The sequence below is a fragment of the Rutidosis leptorrhynchoides genome, chromosome 1 (genome assembly GCF_046630445.1).
Source record: "Rutidosis leptorrhynchoides isolate AG116_Rl617_1_P2 chromosome 1, CSIRO_AGI_Rlap_v1, whole genome shotgun sequence".
In the NCBI taxonomy this organism is placed as follows: domain Eukaryota; kingdom Viridiplantae; phylum Streptophyta; class Magnoliopsida; order Asterales; family Asteraceae; genus Rutidosis; species Rutidosis leptorrhynchoides.
In genome coordinates this window covers 166,571,247-166,591,423 of record NC_092333.1, presented here as the reverse complement: position 1 = coordinate 166,591,423, position 20,177 = coordinate 166,571,247, and the positions used below count along the sequence as shown (strand labels likewise).

General features: G+C 31.5%; 1 protein-coding gene and 2 long non-coding RNA genes across 3 annotated transcripts; all 3 read right to left on the bottom strand.

The window, feature by feature from the left end:
- Positions 1–6,523: 6,523 nt before the first annotated feature.
- Positions 6,524–8,972, bottom strand: LOC139891152 (uncharacterized). Its single transcript, XM_071874093.1, has 2 exons — positions 7,658–8,972; positions 6,524–7,422 (listed from the first exon to the last, which is right to left on the bottom strand). Exons 1-2 carry the CDS (start codon positions 8,970–8,972, stop codon positions 6,524–6,526), a joined length of 2,214 nt encoding a protein of 737 aa, XP_071730194.1.
- An 8,179-nt stretch (positions 8,973–17,151) lies between these two features.
- LOC139866791 (uncharacterized) lies at positions 17,152–18,068 on the bottom strand. The gene is made up of 4 exons (XR_011765627.1): positions 17,973–18,068; positions 17,832–17,860; positions 17,694–17,741; positions 17,152–17,544 (listed from the first exon to the last, which is right to left on the bottom strand). It is a non-coding gene; the product is annotated as an uncharacterized lncRNA (long non-coding RNA).
- A 112-nt stretch (positions 18,069–18,180) lies between these two features.
- Positions 18,181–19,507, bottom strand: LOC139866786 (uncharacterized). Its single transcript, XR_011765626.1, has 3 exons — positions 19,281–19,507; positions 19,116–19,187; positions 18,181–18,225 (listed from the first exon to the last, which is right to left on the bottom strand). It is a non-coding gene; the product is annotated as an uncharacterized lncRNA (long non-coding RNA).
- Between the last annotated feature and the right edge of the window lie 670 nt (positions 19,508–20,177).

Sequence of the window (20,177 nt, the reverse complement as noted above, 5' to 3'; positions counted from 1 at the left end):
ATTGTTGTTGGTATTCCTTGGTATCTACAGGGCGTATGACATTGGTGCTCGTGGGACAGAGTGTAAAGTTGAGGTTTACGACGTGGTTGTGGTTGGGGTGGTAATGGTACTATTGGCGTTGATGATGGTGTTACTGGTTATGCTGCTGATGCTGCTGCTGGTGTTTGTAATCTCTGCACCATATTCTCCAAAGCCACTACCCGAGCGCGAAGCTCGTTGACTTCTTCTATTACACCGGGGTGATTGTCGGTTCGGACGAGTGGATAAATAAAATCTAAAATTTGATGTAATATATAATCGTGACGAGATACTCTGGAAATGAGCGAGAAAATGGTGTTTCGGACAGGTTCGCCGGTAAGTGCTTCAGGTTCTTCGTCAAGAGGGCAATGTGGTGGATGGAAGGGATCACCTTCTTCTTGTCTCCAATGATTGAGGAGGCTACGAACCCATCCCCAATTCATCCAGAATAGGTGATGACTGATTGGTTGATCTATTCCGGTCACACTGCTTTCGGAGCTGGAGTGGGATTCCATTTCAAAATCCGAGGAACTTGAATTAATGATGAATTCCATTTCGTACGATTGAATAAGGATTTTTTTTTTTCGATATGAAATTATTTTCGGTTATCGGATGGTATTCTAATTACATAGAATATCCATATATATAGAACAAAAGATTTCGTAAATTACGGAGGAATTTACGGGATATATCAGGCAACGTTTACAGTAATAGATACGATAAGATATGATTTAGCAGATACGCTAAGATATGAATTTTTGTCTATACACTATTCATGCAATCAATGCAGCAAGACGTGTCTTAGACTAAAAATGATAAGCAGGTAATTTCCTGAGGATGATAAGTAGTTAATTTTTGACACAAAATGATAAGCAAAACTATTGACATGCAGACACGGTCGAAGTCCAGACTCACTAATGCATCCTATCGACTTATCTGTTAGACACACTAATGCAGACCTGGTTCGCTAAGACCACCGCTCTGATACCAACTGAAAGGACCCGTTCATATACATTATAAACGATTCACAATAGTTGATTACATTGCGAGGTATTTGACCTCTATATGATACGTTTTACAAACATTGCATTCGTTTTTAAAAGACAATCTTTCTTTACATCGAAAATTGACAGGCATGCATACCATTTCATAATATCCACTATCCAACTATAAATTGATTTAATAATAATCTTTGATGAACTCAATGACTCGAATGCAACGTTCTTCGAAATATGCTATGAAAGACTCCAAGTAATATCTTTAAAATGAGCAAATGCACAGCGGAAGATTTCTTTAACACCTGAGAATAAACATGCTTTAAAGTGTCAACCAAAAGGTTGGTGAGTTCATTAGTTTATCATAATCATTTATTTCCATCATTTTAATAGACCACAAGAATTTCATTTCCAGTTCTCATAAATATACGTCCCATGCATAGAGACAAAAATAATCATTCATATGGTGAACACCTGGTAACCGACATTAACAATATGCATATAAGAATATCCCCTATCATTCCGAGATCCTCCTTCGGACATGATATAAATTTCGAAGTACTAAAGCATCCGGTACTTTGGATGGGGTTTGTTAGGCCCGATAGATCTATCTTTAGGATTCGCGTCAATTAGGGTGTCTGTTCCCTAATTCTTAGATTACCAGACTTTAATAAAAAGGGGCATATTCGATTTCGATAATTCAACCATAGAATGTAGTTTCAATTACTTGTGTCTATTTCGTCAAACATTTATAAAAGCGCACGTATTCTCAGTCCCAAAAATATAAAGGGTAAAAAGGCAAATGAAACTCACCATACTGTATTTCGTAGTAAAAATACATATAACGTCATTGAACAAGTGCAAGGTTGGCCTCGGATTCACGAACCTATATTAATTATATATATTTATATGTTGGTCAATATTTGTATAGCAATTTAGGTCAGGTCATAGTGTAATCCTATCCTATAGCTCGAGTCTAACTCTACAGTATAGTAACATGTTATATTAATCATGCTCAATTAAGATTCTAGTAAAATGTGACGTGTGAAACAACGTAACACAAATGGTTTCATAATCATAAAATAGTATTTTAGGTTTTTTTTTTTTTTTTTTTTTTTAGAGAAAATCAACACAAAAAGTTAACTGAAAAGTTAACAGGAAAAGTCAAAGTTCAAAGTCAAAAGTCAAAGGTTAAAGTCAAAAGTCAAAGGTCAAAGTAAAAATGAGGTCGCATGCAAATATATAATAACTTATACAAAAATGATTTTCGGTCAAACATGACTAAACGGGCCACTTCAGCTATTTTTAGAAAAATTATCGGAACTCCGATTGATAAACGGCCAAAGATAAAAGTTACACATTACCAAAAAAAATAAGCATAAATATTACAGAAGTAAACTAAACCTAGACAACTCGTAGTTGCCAACGCGTTTTCGGCGTTTCAAAGTTAATTTTTCAGCTTTAATAAATTTACAAAAGTGACCGAGTAGCCTACTTTGAAGATTTTTAGAAAATTCCTCAAAACTCGTATTGACAAACGGTCAAAGCCTGCAAATTCTCGTTACCACAAAGATATAACATGATTTTTGGCAAGAGTAAACACATATCAGGCCGACCATGACAACTGATACAAAACTGACATTTTTAAATAAAAAAGTTTCAGCTCTTTTTAGAATTTTAAAATGTGACCAAACTGTCAACTTTGATGATTTTTAGAAAAGTCGTCGAGACTCGAATTGACAAACGGCTAGAGTTTTTTATTAGACCTTACAGCAAAGAATTCAGTGGTATTTTTTTTTATATATGAAACAACGCAGATCTGCGAGAATTTCAGTTCCCGTTTCGAGATTTCATCAAAATTTGCAAAACTTCTTTTGTCCATAACTTGACAACCGTTCAACGAAACGAGACGTGCTTTATATGAAAATTCATCTACTCGACGAGTAGAATCCAAATAATCACTTTTTATAACCCAGAAAATTAGTTCACTAATTATCATCAGCAATTTTAATTACGAAATTAATTATGCAATTTGTTTATTTCATAACTTTCTAACCATTACTTGGATTCAAGTGATTCTTAAACCAAAATTCAACTATTTTTCGCTAGCTTTCCAACAACATGCATATCTTATACCTTATCTCAATCGTATATGTAACTAATTCAGGAATCAACATAACCTATCTAATGGCAATATCAAAAGTACAAGCATGCATAATCCTATATACTCGAGCACTAGTCAGGGATACACTATTAGTATGTAAAAATTAAATTATGAGTACTCACATATCAATATTGAGATTCAATATTGCAGGAAAGGTACGTAAACGCAACGGAGATGATAAACACTATATTGACCTCACGAGCATACCCATGAACCATACTCAATCACCTCCATAGCTATAACCCATAATTTCCTTAATCTTATCCCACTCGAAAAAACAACTTCGAAATCACTCGGACAGCACTCCGTCGTAATATTTTATGTATACTAATAATATCTTGAGATAATACGGAGTAAATATATATATATATATATGTAAATCGATTGAGTGAGTTTAGAGAAAACTATTTTCAAGTTTCTATGAAATAATGAAACCTATTGAATTCTATTTATAATAGATTTTTGAATTATTAAAGTGAATTATTAAAGTATGAATTATTAAAGTGAATTATTAAAGTATGAATTATTAAAGTGAATTATTAAAGTATGAATTATTAAAGTGAATTATTAAAGTATGAATTATTAAAGTGAATTATTAAAGTATGAATTATTAAAGTTAAAGTAAAGTAAAAATAAAGTAAAGGTAAAGTTTAAGTATAGTAAAAGTATAAAATTATGTACGTATAATACGCGTATAAATATATATAATATTAATTTAAATCGTTATATATATTTAATAAAATAAAATATAAATATCGTTATCTTTATCATACTAGTTAAGTAATGAGTTGTCAAAAGTGGTTCTAGATATTTATAAAAGTTATATACGTTTTAATAATAAAGTTCTTTTTAAACTGAAAACGTTTTTGTACGTTTGAAACTAAATAGATCAATCGAGTCTTTATGAGATTCAATCTTCCACTATCCTTTGTCTAGTTCTCAATGATTGACAATTTGTTCATATTTATAAATCACTTTACCATTTTCCGAATATTGTTAAAATGAAAAGATTTCTCAAATCAACGTGGGCCTTTCAACAGAGACTTGTAATCATAATTCAATATATCTGATAATTCAATCATTTGATCTTATCTTCTAATTCCATTGATAAACATTTTGAAACAGATACAATCATATAAAGTATTTAATCTAATATTTTGTTTACGTTTCAAGTTATAATATATATACACATATACATATATAATCATATTCGTTTAATGGTTCGTGAATCGTTGGAACTTGGTCGAGGTTGAATGAATGTATGAACATAGTTTAAAATTCTTGAAATTTAACTTAACAAATATTGCTTATCGTGTCGGAAACATATAAAGATTAAAGTTTAAATTTGGTTGGAAATTTCCGGGTTGTCACAATTTCCAGAAACAAACACTTGTTGCTACATCCTCAAATCATGCTGAAGTCATAGCATTACATGAAGCTACTCAGGAATATATTTGGTTGAGATCAATGACACAACTCATTACAGATTCTTGTGGACTAGAACGTGATAAAAGTCCAACAGTTATTTATGAAGATAATTCTGCTTGCATAGCACAGATGAAGGAAGGATATATCAAAAGTGATCGAACAAAACATATACCTCCAAGATTCTTCTCATATACTCAAGATCTCATTAAGGACAACCAGATTGAAATGAGATATGTTCAATCCAGTAAAAACTCTGCTGATCTTTTAACGAAAGCACTTCCAACTGCTATTTTCAAAACACACGTTCATAATATTGGCATGAGGCATGTTAAGAAGACGTAAAAGCTCAACGATGTCTACTTGAGGGGGAGTCAACTCTATGCTGCACTCTTTTTCTCTTAGCTAAAGTTTTTCAAGTTTTTCCCACTGAGTTTTCTTTAGCAAGGTTTTTAATGAGGCAGTACTAGTTACTCTATAATAAAATTGTCGTCCAAGGGGGAGTGTTGTAATCTCAAAAGTTCAAATGGACGGAAACACAAAAGTCCACAATGGACAACAATTTTATTATTATTGTATTTATTTGCACAATAAATATTGTAGTATATATATGCATGCAACGTTTGAGTTTTAAGCACACACACTTTCAATATACAAACTTCTCATAAACTCTTTCTCTCTCACTCTTTTAATTTTATCAGTAGTCTATTGTTAAGAACCAGACCACTAAAAGTAGTTATAAACTCATAAATTATAACAACAATAAGCATTTTTAGTAGCAATGAATATGTTTTTTTTGAAGATTGGTTATGTTATTTATTAATTTTAAAACTAGTCAAGAAAAGTGTTGCTAAAAGAAAAAGATTCAAAAAGCAGTATCAAATTAAGTAGCTTTGCTTAGTTTTAAAATTTACAATTTCCACATATTTTTCAAATTTACACTGGAACTTTAAGAGAAACCTATAAATTAGCTGCCTTTCAATGGATTATGATCTTATTAACTTTAATCAACTAAGCTAATAAACTTTCTTTATGCAAGTGAAATTCAATCAAGAACAAAACTACTTAAAAAAATCAATACCTCGAAGCCTTTACACACCGAGACCTACGCATAAACTTACTTGAGCCACGAATGTTTGTTATCAACCTTAAAAAAGCATTCATCTAAAAATCCAGTGACAAACTTTCTATAAAGTACTGATTTGATGTAACTCACCAGTTAACCCTTTGAATCGGATATACTGTTTTCATTTGCCTGATGAACATAAGTTGCATGTGACTGATTTAAAGAAAAGATAGTGATAGATTCACTTACACAAAATGTGCATTAACGTGTACATAATGCAAAATCTTGGTGGATTTACATAAACCACAACTTTTCTATTGTATCCGTAATAAACTAGTCGCCATTGTAAGGATGCAAAACAGAAAAGATAACACAATAACAAGCCAATTCTGATTTAATATTCGCTATATATGTTTTCTTGATATGATCGGTCTAATACTGGATCACACTAGAAATGGTATATTGTCTTATCATAAATATTAATTAATCATCCACATAACAAGAAATAAAATATTACACAAGAGTAAATACGATGAGAAACAAGGACTACGCCACAAGAGCGACTTACTAAATTCACAATTTAACTAGAAACCCTAAACTTAACATAGGTTATTAATGTTCATTGAGCAGACTTCTTGAGCCGAGCCTCTCATTCTGGATCTTAATTTGGGGAACTTGTTGTTTTAGATAATTAATTAGCTTGATTCTGCAGTACAAGATTAAGAATTTTAACAAGTATTAAAAAAAATCAAGAGAAGAGTGTAAATAACAATTGAAATAATTTTACACAAAAGAAGTTCAAAATCTCTAAAAAACTTAATGATTCTTACCTCATTGGTTCAACCGATTTGGTTATTACGGAGAAGTATGCCTTAACTTCGCACGCCACTTGTCAATGAAGCGGAAGTCATCTGGATTCAAGTCTGGAATTTCACGTTCTTGAAGGCCGCTGATCATCTTTTCAGTCTTACCAAGGAGTTTGACTACATCACTCACACTCGCCTCCCTCTTCTCAATTGCACTTTCGTGGCATTTAATTGATATGACTTGAGGTAAGTTGGTCAAACAAGCAGCCAAAATGTCAGATATCAAGGATGATAATTTCTCAAATAGTTCCTCTTCACTAACCTGGTCAATGTCAGTGTGGTATGAAAGCAACATTGTTTCACTGATTCGATACATAGAGTTGGCGCAAATAAACTTTTGTATGGAATTAGCATTTGCGCTTTCAATATCCATACTTGTGACTTCAGCCACCACTTTTTCAGAGGTAACTTTGAACCATTGCAATATTTGTCCCACTGTATTCCTCCGAGGAGTGTGATTTTGCAGGTTGATTCCTAACCACTTATGGGAATCTTCAACATCTTGCCACAACATGTCAGCCGCTTTTTTAATTCCTACGTACTCATCAGTACCATTGAGGACTTCTTCCACAAGCGTGACGTATACAAGACCTTCACTTACACTTTTCAACAAGCTATCAACTCTGTTCTTTTGGATATTAGGAAGAGATGCAACGATGGATGTCAATGTTACCACGGGTAAGCTCCAAGAATTATGGGGTTTTTTAGTAAGCAAACCTGAAACATTATAGTTATCAAAATTTTCAACTCCTTCAAAACCTTTAGATCTCTCTAGTAGCTTCATGAGATTAACTCTGTTCTTTGGGATGTTAGGAAGAGAAATAGCGATGCATGTCAAGGTTACCACGGGTAAGCTCCAACTATTATGGGGTTCTTCCGTAAGTGAACCTGTAACATCATGGTTATCAAAACTTCATGAGGTTATATGGTTGTTGCTTCTCCGCCTTCTTGATTAAGATGTCCATGGAGTTCAAAATTTTCTTGAATGTTGTCGTAGTAAACTCCATATCGTCTTGATATTTTATAACAAAATGGCTAAGATCTATGCTTGTACCCTGTTGAATAGCCGTATTACCTAACCCAATACATGAATAACTAAATATTGACTTTAATCACTTCTTACAATATAAGACACAAATCACAAAGAAAGTTGGTATCAACGCTATCGTTTTGCATGTCACCACAACTATCTTCTGAAATATTATACAAAAGTTCAGAATTAGGATTTTTAGATTCTTAATGATAATCTTGATTTTGCGGTTTCTTGCAAAGAACGGTATGCTACTCTGTTTCCAATCACACAACTTCTGAGTCCAATAGCTCTCTACTTTAAAGACTTTAATATGACTCCATATCCATTTTATGGAAAGCTCAAAGCTCAAGTTAGCAAAACATCTTGAAACTGGTGCAATTGTACCAAGTAGGACTGCGATAAATTGTGTTATGAGAATTACTAATGTAGACCACTTATAATCGGATTCATAGTACCCGTCCCTTATATGATCAATAGACCGGATCATAATAACAATGTGTAGGAAGGTGCTTGAAGCACATATTACCCCTGAAGCAGAAGTTGTAACAGAGCAAACTGTCATGAATTGAGGGCTTCCAGTTCCTGCCATAATCCAGTATTTTTTAAGATGATGCTTTAGCTTCTCAACAGTTAATATTCCTTTTTGTTGCATCTCTAGGTCCTTGAGAGCTGTTTCATGACCTGATTGGTATTTTGATTCTAATAGTTGTTTGGACTTTACCAGCGTTGACGCTGAAGATGTGTGTATTATTAGCAACATTAGTAAGATAACCACATAAATGATTGCTGATATCTTAACGATACCAAATGGTTGAGATTCAGAAAAATAATAATGTTCTGGAGTTAAAACTCCCGCGTATAAATCAAGTTCAGGAATGGAAATAACAACTCCGGTTGTTATCTCAATGCAAACATTCACAACGACAGTGATAACTAGAATACCTAAAGCTATGATGTTTGTGACAAGTTCATTGTTGTCCATGGTTGCTAGTGAAGGCAACATGTTAGCCATCATGGTGCACATAAAAGACATGCTTCCTAGCTTAGCATATTGGTCTATCTCACCTGGCATTAGAGTAGTTAGATCGACAGGTAGCTTCATTGCAACAGCTATCACCGTGAGAGATGCAGCATTGAGTGTAAAATATTTACACGAAAACCATAATTTTTTGTTTTTCAAACCATGTAATAAATCAGCCACTACTGCAGACATGATAAACAGAGAAGCAAATGCGATATACATCCCTATCCATGGCATTGGCTTGCTGTACTTGTTTTGCTCATCTGCACGGTACATTATTTGCCTGAATTCCCAAAAGGAATTAATCAAATCTCTTGAAATGTCTTGGTTACTCTCTAGTTTATCCATAAGCATTAGGTACTCTAGATAAACGTATCCACTCATAATTAGGTTCCGCTCACGCAAAGAAAATGATGAAATGGGAATTAGCAAAACTAAAGATATGTGGTATGTACTTACTATAAACAAAGTATTTTAATTTTCTTACCAAATACTTAAGACTTTGATTGAAGAATTCTATAGTGCTATTAATTATTATATTGTTTTGTATAATAAATTGTTATGTGTTTGAAAGAAAAATAATGCAAGAGAAAAAGATGAGTTTCAGAGAAAACTTTATGGGTAAAAATGTTGCAAACAGATATTGATGGTTGTTTTGCAATGGTATTAAACGAATTGACTTCGACTTTCAACACGTTTTAACCAATAATTTAATAATAATGTGTTGCATATACACTTCGAAAATTCTCAGCAGATGCTTGGAAAATTAATCACCCAACCACCATTAAGTGTAATTGTCAATGTCACCGGCCGTGATTTGTTTTTTCCCTCAAATTGGTCCTTCTTAAAAGTGGGATCCATTCAATAATTTTGAGTAATTAATTGATAAAATTATTTGAAAATATATTAAACTTACACAAATTCCTATTGTATGCATTCAATTTTTAACACTTTAAATATGTAATATTGTATGCAAGAAATGACTTTATATATCAGGTTCACAAACATCAACTTTTTAACGCAGTTAATCTCTCAATATAACGGCTGTTAATTATCATCCCGCCTTGATAAAAGTTCAATGTATTTTCAAATAATTTTCTCTAATTAATTATATGTTGATTCTAAAGTTACATCAAATTATATCAGAATGATAATTATCTACTAGTACTAGTGACATCCATCATTCCATTGTTTTTTACTCTCTACATAATGCATAACATCCATTTACAATTTCGTTAACTTCTTAAATAGTTCAGGGGCAAACTGAAAAATCATGAAAAGTGCAAATCGTCTTCTTCGTTTGTTCTTTAATATCACTAAGTGATTTCAACATACATATGGCGATTTTTTCTTTCTTATTTATCAATATTTATCATTTATACAATTTTATTACTGTAAATAATATAATATAGCATTTGAATCCTGATTCGCTATAATCGGTTTATTTTAATAACTTGGATTTCTCGATATCGAAATAAAAATTGATAACTTTAATTGTCTATTTCGGTTCATTTTAATAAACTAGTTTATAACCGGCGACATCAAAACTCTTATAATCGGTTTAATTGTCAAGCCTACTCCTATTAATTTGTAATGCATTTACTAAATATGTGGGTTCATTTTGGTGTTTTTTTAGTTGACCATTCTATATATATAAAGTTTTGTAGAATTTCCATGCCATGTTTCTTCATTTATGATGTGCAATATAAAAATATTGTGCCCATGTGATGAGTGTAAAAACGTTTGTTATAGGTACGATACATACATAACTAATATACTCCATAATTTACAAGATGAATTTGACCATTTCTTTTTATTATATAACTTCATATAAATCCTTTAATTCTAGAATATAACATCCTAAACCTGCCAAGCACCTTGCATTTTTTTTTTTTTTTTTTTTTTACGGCGAAGAGAATATATGATATATAAATAACATGATAACTTCATCAAAAAAATGAAGGTTATCAAAAAGAGTACAATGGAACTATTACAACCATGATACAAAAACGTGGAACGTTACACAAGAAAAGAAACATAACTAAACGTTAATGACAAAGTAAGAAAGGAATATGCTCCCAAACGTAAGCTTGAAGACCGTGAACAAACTTGAGATTTGTCTCCCAAAGGAAAACCTTCAATTTTATGTTCCTTTAGGAAAAGAAGGATTAGAGTGAAATTCTTCGAACATGTCCATGAAAGTTTCTTCAATAACTCCAAAACTTCTTAAAAAATTGTAACGAAAATCCATCCGCACCCGGTGTTTTGTTCCCACCGAAAGATTGTACAACTTTGAGCACTTCAACAGTCGAAAAAATAGCCTCACATTTGGACTTTTCTTGGGCTGTAATCTGGCCCAAATCCAGCGAGGCCCATTCTAAATTGACAGTAGGCTGTGACAACATAGCATTAGGAGTGAACAACTTCACAAAATGATGAATTGCAAATTCCTTAACCAACAGTGGATCTTCTTCCCATATATCGTTTCCACTTCCTTGACCATAGTCTCTTGAATTGCTAAAAAATGGGTTTGAAACCGACCAACTAAAGCCCCCGCCATAGGCCCTCTTGATTTGTTACCTAGGCCGCGTATGTTCCACGAGGCGATCCTCATTGTTTTGAGGGTTTGATAGGAGTGTAATCATCCTTCATGTTCTCCATAAAGACCCCAAAGTTAAACAATTCCTCTTTGTAAGTAATTTTTTTTGCCCCAAAGGATGAATTACCAACACCACTTTATGTTCTCCATAAAGTTCCTATTTCTATAGTCGCAATTAAGCGATCATTTATTGTTAAAAAAACAAGATATTGGACAAAACACGACCCCTTTCGAACTCTACTAAATATGACATGTTACAAGTTGAACCCATTTTGATCCATGCCAAACTCACGTTAGTATCAATCGGATCAATAGATCATTACAGCATACACCTACACCATAATATTAAAGAACATCCACCTATCCACCTACACTATAACATTAAAGAACATAATTGAAGATTGAGTACCTCCATATGCTACCAATCTAATAATTTGATGATAGGCTCCTCATCATTTATTTATTCTTCTTCAATCTTCTCTCTTTTGAATTCCAAAGAACTGCAGTAGGTTCTTCCCCATCTTTGTAGAACATATTATGCCATTAAGATTTGCATTCCCGTATATTTTATTTAAAGATCACATACATTAATCATTCATAGTAGCATTATATACAAGTATATTATATTATATACAGGATGAAAAAGCCTCTTGTATTTGTCTTTGAGTTGCACATTTCCTGTCCAGATATCATATCAGTCCATAAGCTTGTAGACCTGCCATCACCAATTGCTTGGTAAATATTATAGTACAAGGCTTTGCCATGTTGGATTTTGAATTGATACAACAATAAGATTCATTTTATATACAACCCTAACTGGAACAACTATGCATATAAACATTGATATAAAAGCTTTTAACTCATTATTGCAGTCATACCACCGATTTATATATTTATCTCTCTTATAAAATACACTTTAATTGAAGATGGACCCTATTTGATGTGTGCCACTCACCCTTCAAGCAGATCCAGGATCTGGATTAGATAAACTCTTAAGCATATGAGACATTAATAGATCCTGCCATATAAACACATGAAATGATTTAGCAATCTGTTTTGTAGCATATTATGTGAGAACAACTAAAGCAACTTAGGTTAACGACTAACGTAATACGTGCATCAAGGCACTACCAAGAAGTTCAGCCATGTTCATGAACCAAGGGTCTTCGAAGAATCATTAGATGTATCCTTTGATGACTAATGTACTTACTGTATCTTCAAAAATCTAAGATATTTTTAGTTTTATCAATTCAATTTATTCTTTTATAAAAAGATTTAGAAGTATGTAGTAGACTGCAATCTTCACAATATCTAATAATCTGTTTCCCTTCTTATCTATGTTTTATTACAAACCTAAACTACACCATATTAGTCCAGTTGCTTATTCAGTAATAGCAATATTTAATCAAAAATACAAGAAAAATGAATCAACAAACACTCCCTTAATTAATAGTTGCATACCAGGTGGAGTAATTGGTCTGTTACAACCTTTACTGTGAGCTATAAGGATGTGTTGTCATTACATTCTGTAACTACACTACAATAAGCGTTAATCTCATATGATTTCACTTCCAAAAAATAAAAACATACTTAACATTAGTGTTATTAGTTTATTACTGATGACCAAATCTCACTTATCTTAAATAATAATGCAATCGAATTAGCCTACCCACGTACTATAAGCATAAATTGTCAGAACTCTAAAACATTTTGAAGCTCAAGAACTATCTTGAGAAATACTAAAAATAATCAAATTAAAAAAACCTTAAAGAATATAAACACGATTAAGAGCAAAAAACCACCTTATAAACAAAAAAGTGATCCTTCCATGAACTATTTTCATGATGATTTTGATGATCTTGAAGGAGGCTGCTGAAGGAAATGGCTGTAGCATACAGCTGCAACACAAATAGAGCACCAAATTGGTATCTACACAAAACAAAAACTATAGAATTGATTAGAACATAAAATTGACAAATAACTATGTTTAGCTTCATCCATCCATTCACCCAGTCAAAATGTACAGCTTTTGTTCATTACACAAATCACTTCCCATTGACCATCCAGCTGTTATGCATCCATCCATACGACTATTAAAGTAGTCAAAAATCTACAAAATCAGAATCAGCAACATTATGAGCATTAATTGTCACACTTCAAATATAGAACATTTATTATGAGTATCACATAGTGAATAGTCGGAAGCAAAATTAGGGTTTTAATTTGTGTTTAACAAAATATCATAACAATATGATAAACGTATAAATACAAACGTACAAACCCTTGAAATCAAAAATTCAATAATTCAGATATAAATAATAACGATAAATCAAACTTAAACAAAAGAAACTATCTGACCTTATTATCATCGCGAGTAATGAATTTGAGAAGCCAGATAAATAATTTAACGAAATCTAAGAGGATCGTTCCCACACAATTCCACTTTGGAACCCTAATCTTAGAGGTCCAATTTTGATTTTTAAAGATTAATACTACTTTGTTTAAAGGTTATCGTAGCGTAAAAAGGTTAAGAGGTTCGATTTCCACACAATTCCAGTTTGGATACCTAATTTTGATTTTTGAAGATCGTTGCTGTAGCGTATGTTTCCAGAGAGAAGGTGTTTTTGTGATGAAGGCAAGAGTATTCGTTACCCGTACTTTAGTTTGGGAGGAGAATTCTTTTGGGTAGTTTTTTCACTAAACAAAATTGAGGGGAGAGATAAGGGAGGTGATATTTCCAACCATCTATACGATACAGGATAGATACACGGCAGTTAATTTCCAGTTATACCCTCCAATAATTTGAAAATGAAAAATCTATATAACACATCATTAAGGGTACTTTAGTGAATTTGTTTGGATCTATCAAAAACAAGTTTGGAAATATCAAATTCCCGAGAGATAATTGTCGACTAATCAAGTAATCTAATAGTAGTTGTTATCAAGATAATTTTTAATTTAATGGTCCTTGTTATTTCATTTAAATTTTTTGAATGTTGATTAGCTAAATTTAACTTTTATTATTATTAGTATTATTATTATTATTATTATTATAGATTTGTAAGTAACATGATCGACCATGAGTGATAACCTACTAATATTGGAGATTAGCTAAGATTATAGCTTTAGTATAAGATTTATACTTAAATAAGAGTGTTGAGTCATATTTCAGTAGCATATTGTTCAAATTTATTGAATATTAATTGATTTATCATGTGATACCTTAGATTATTTAATAGTAGTATATGTCTGCAAGGTATGATTTATTTGTTATATCAAAAGTCTGGTGATTTAACAATAGGTTTATGTAACATGTAAGTAGGAATGGCAATGGATCGGATATGAATCGGATTACGCCATATCCACATCCATATCCATTAACCAAAGTTTCATCCATATCCATATCCATATCCGTTAACCAAAGTTTCATCCATCCATATCCATATTCGATGGATTATTCGGGTTAATGGATATCCATTGGATAAGTCGTCGTTAATTTTTTTTTCAACTTAATACTAGTTAAAGTCATCGTTTGTTATAAAGTTATTTAAAAATAAGTCATAATGTATATAACCTAAAAGCTCGATATCACTTAACTGACTAGTGTATCGTAACTTGTGTGTATATATACATATATACGATATGATAACAACATATAAACATCATACATATAAGAATATGATCATCTCTACGGGTACGATGATTGAAATATCAATCAACTTTCTAGAAAAATTTCTTAACGCTAAGACTTAGACGTATTGAAAATTTAATGTAATAAAAGGTGAACGGAATATGTATATATATATATATAATGAAATATTATATATAATTGAGAGTAATTATAACGATATATCAATATTTATATATTATATGTGTATATATAAAAGCATTTCGGGTGAAATCGGGTTCATTCATGGATTATAAATTGTCATCCATATCCGATCCAGTAAACATCCATATCCATATCCATATCCGATATTCATCCATTTAGATCATTCATATCCGCTTTAAGCGGATCGGGTCGGATGGATATCCATCGAATCGGATGGTCGTTGACATTCCTACATGTAAGTGTAAAAGAATGATTCACATCTCGTTTATGCTTATCTAAGTGACATTTGCATTCAAACAAATAAAACACTTTAACTTTTGGTGAACAGATAACATACAAAACATAGCGAGTTGGATATCTAAAAGTAGACATATAGTTTCCAGGGATTTTTTTTTAAAATAGTAATTTTTTGATGTGTTTTTGCAAAAATAGAAATATGAAAAAATTTGTTACAAAAATAGTAAAACCGGAGTTTGAAACTCTGGTTTTGGTGAACCCGAAGTTTCGAACTTCGGTTTGTGTGCTTTTTGCCATGTGTACAGAGAATCCGGAGTTTCAAACTCCAGATTTACTTTTTTTTTTCTTTTTATGATATAAAACAATTCCCCTTTATATTTAAACCATGTGAAAACAAAAGTTGAAGAAAAGGGTCCAAAATAGTAAAAAAAAAAAAAAACAAAATTACCAAATTAGTTTAAAATAGGTGACCGTACAAATTACTATTTTTTTAAAATAAAAAAAAACTTTATGTCAACATCATCATTTTCAAAGAAAATTAACTCTCTATTAGTATAATCTCCACTCTCATCAAACTCCATTTTAATTATTTCATCTTTCACAAGTACTAAATAGATTTATATTTGTAACAAATAAGTAATACAAACACTATCAAACACCATCCATAAACAGTTACCATCGCCGTCTAACGCAATAAACAGCCACCATTGTCATGAACTTCCGACCACCATTCTCGCAGCTGGAAATTGTCGTCAGATTTTTTTTTTTTTTTACGTTTTTTCAGATCAAACTTGTATGAGTGTGTTCAGAAAAAGAAAACAAATTTAATGGTGGTGATGGCCTGGTGTAATTCTTCTGATTTTGAGAGAAAAAATTGTTCAAAGTTTAGAGGTGTTTGAGTATGCAAAAAGGAAAAGAGATTGAGAAGATGTAGACTCCATGTTAACATTTTTGTACTATGGAAAGATGGAACATCACTGCATCACTACATTTTTTATAGGTTTTTTAGGTTTCATTGGGTCCGATGCAAAAACCAAACCAAACACATCGTACATCATCATCACAATTTTAAGTTGACATTAAATAGAATTGTTTCATATCATTAAAAAAAGATTAAAAAATTAAATCCGGAGTTTGAAATCCGGTTTTCTGTACACATGGCAAAAAATACACAAACCGAAGTTCGAAACCTCGGGTTCACCAAAACCGGAGTTTCAAACTCCGGTTTTACTATTTTTGTAACAAATTTTTTCATATTTCTATTTTTGCAAAAAAACATCAAAAAATTACTATTTAAAAAAAAAAAATCTAGTTTCCAGCCTAAGGTTGCCTGTTAAATCATGTTACAACACACCAACTATGCCCGATTCACAAGATAACAGCCTAAAAGTCAGCTAAATTAAGTTGATAGCTAAAGGATATATATTTGAAAGATGACCAAATAAGTATATATATATATATATATATATATATATATATATATATATATATATATATATATATATATATATATATATATATATATATATATATATATATATATAACGACACAAACATGTTTAAGGGGTAAAAATTTTTACCTTCAAATAGAGTAATGTATTTTCCAGTCCGTATTGTGACATACACCTCAACCAAATAAGCATCAGAATGCAAACACCCTAACCATCAGTGTAGTAAAATGAGAAATTCTCTCATGAGAAACACATTTTTTATTGACAGATGACAAGATTCTTCACTCTAACTTTTATGTAGCTGCAATATGTAGTATGGATCAGATGCAACCACGAACATTTTAAAAGAAAAACAATAAAACAAATTGGTTAATTTATCTTATCTCTTAATGACTAAAATAAAAGTTAAAATAAAAATAAGAAATTAAAGAAACTCACCTGATTCAGCAAAGAGGTTAGTCCATTGGAAACCAACATGCACTAATGGACCAAGCTCATTTTGACCAGCCCTTTTCTGAATATACAACCAAAATACCATCAAACCAACAACAAATTACATCCTTTACTTAGATCTGCAATACAATCACATCCCTAAATACAGCTACATAGCTTCATCGAGAAATGTATGTATATATCAAACATTTGACCAGTTCCCTCTTAACTTTCTTTTTCAGAAATGTTTTGGATAAAACAAACCAAAATGACTGACCTTTGTTAATTATGTGTGTCAAAACTACCACATATTTCATGTATTTGTACCTTGTTGTTCGACCTTGCCTTGGAAATCAACTCCTATTGTCAGATTCAGAAAAACCCTTTGCAACAATGGCCACAACTCTAATGGTAGTTTGTTTCAATAGAAGCAAACATTGTACATATTTCAAATGTTTCAGTAGTAGTTCATTATAATTACAAAAATTAATTAATAACTCTTTGACTACCAATATTGCTTTATGGTACTGTAGAACAAATTAAAACTAACCAACCTTATAAAAACATCGGTAGTAGAGTGCTAAAATCAAGCCGACTTAATGCTGCAATATAGATGTAGAGTAACAATAAATCGTGTAACGAAGAACTGGTGTGGCAATTACCTCTTCGCCAAAATATAGTTTTGGAAATACCTTAGCCCCCGGGATAATGATTCCAGCAACTTTATGTGTTTCCGTACGTAAAACATATAAAAATAATTGTGATTTCAAGCAAAATCTTAACACATTACGAATCTGGAACTAACGATAAAAAGTGTTCACATAATCGAGCACCTTTGAATTGATAATTGGTTATTGCATATAGTTATAGAACAATTCTTGTCATACGCGAGAATTTTTGCCCAGTCTTCATAATACTCACCCTACGTTTCCTTAACGCCTGCACATATGAGTGAGGTAAATATATATATTAATAAGTGAAAAATGCATCACAATGGCATTATGGCAAACATGAACTGTAGTGACAATAATAAGATGCATACCTTGTTTGCATCATGTCAGCTCCTCAAATCCACATTTCACCAATCTAATTAGAAAATCAAAACAGAAATATATTGATCAATAAACTCCAACTGTATCGAACCTGAGTTATAATGTTGCCCGTTTTGACCTTATCCGTTAGATAAACTGATCGTTATTAGTTTTGACCTTATCCGTTACCGACCTTCTAATTGACATTTCATGAAACAGTTTAGAAGCATTGTAAATTGTAAAATACAAATAATTAAGCTTGCAATATATCCAAACAATTAGACATAGGTCAATGTAAGCACCAATTGCAGCACCTAATATGTTCTATATTTGAAGATATTTTTTAATCTGTAAGTGTTTCCAGCACTAACTGCAACAACATCAGTAAACTCACTACTGTCTACATAAGTGATACTTATAGCTACTTTGAACCACCATACATCCAACTAACACACACAATATTTAATACACTAGGTATTATTTAAGACGTTGAACTACATACTTTGAGTATGAGTTTGGGCACCAACCTACGTTGAATCAAAATGTGCAATATCCTCATTCAACCTTCTTTAGATTGCATAATTCAATAGTCCTATTTGAATGGATCAAAATAGCCACTAAAAAATCTTACTCCATTAGACTTCATAATTCAAAATTTTTTGCTCTCAAAATAGCCACTTAACCATTGTTGTGTACAACCTTAGCATATGTAGCTGTAAATAAGCAGATTTTAGTTGAAAACAGTGTTGCAGATCTCGTTATATCTCGGAGATTTCTCGATCAAGTTCATCACAAATTCACAATAACTGATCGTGATTTAAAATTTAACACAATCAAATCAGATACAAAATAGCTTCATGTTCATCACAATAACTGATCGTGATTTAAAATCTGATACAATCAAATCAAATACAAAACCAATCCAAATAAAAATATTAATCAAACCTGTTTTGACGGAAACCTCCTTATCTGTATAGAAACTTTCGCTTCTTCATCCTAGATCGAATTAAGTTACGCCTAAACAATAATAAACCTATTAAATTAAAATTGAATCCAAAAAGGTAAATCAAACACATAGAAACAAAAGGTTAACATACGAATTATACATACCTTGTTACGATGGTGAAGAATTTTAGCAAATGAAATTGACTTGGAATAAAAATAGATTCAGAGTTACACCTTTTGAATAATCCAGCCGCGTTAATTAGTTTCTGTTGTAAATTAGGGTTTTTAGAGCAAGATTTAGTAAGAAATTTGACAAAACTAAAAATATTAACAAATCGTATATGTCTTTCATGATACTAATCGTCGATTCTTTGTTAATCGGCGATTCTTGTAGAAAACAAAATTTCATGATGTTACATGTGAAAGAGTATCTCCTCAAAAGCATTTTTGATAAACAAAGAATCCAATCCATTTTATTGAGACGTTTGTTCAAAAGAGAATCCGTTCTCCATTTTTTATTAACAAAGAATCCGCTCCTAGATTTACAGAAAAAATACTCCGATTTTAAATGTAGAGAAGGCAAACCCTAATGCTTGTGTTCTCAATTTTTTTTTTTTTTTTTGGATGGAAAGGGATGTAATTGAAAGGGAAAGAGAAAAAAAATGATAGAAAAGAATGTAATGTAAAATAATTTATACGTATTCTTGAGTTGGATGGAAAGTGAAGAAATCAATCAAAATATAAACTTTTACAATTTTAACCTTTCAGATATTGCAACTACTCTATGTATATACTAGTTAAATATCCGCAGTTTCGCGGGATTTTTGTAGAGTATAATCATTTAAGCTTTGAAAATAAATATATTAATTTTTAAACTATTATTATGTGTAGATCAACATTTAACTAAATTTGTTTTATGTGCTTGAAATTTTAAATATGTATTGTTTTATGAATTTATAGAAGATTGTTAATATATATATATACTAGATTAATGAGCTCGTGCGATGCACGGGAACTCATCCGCAAACAATATATTGAATTTTAAAAGTTGTATATGAATTA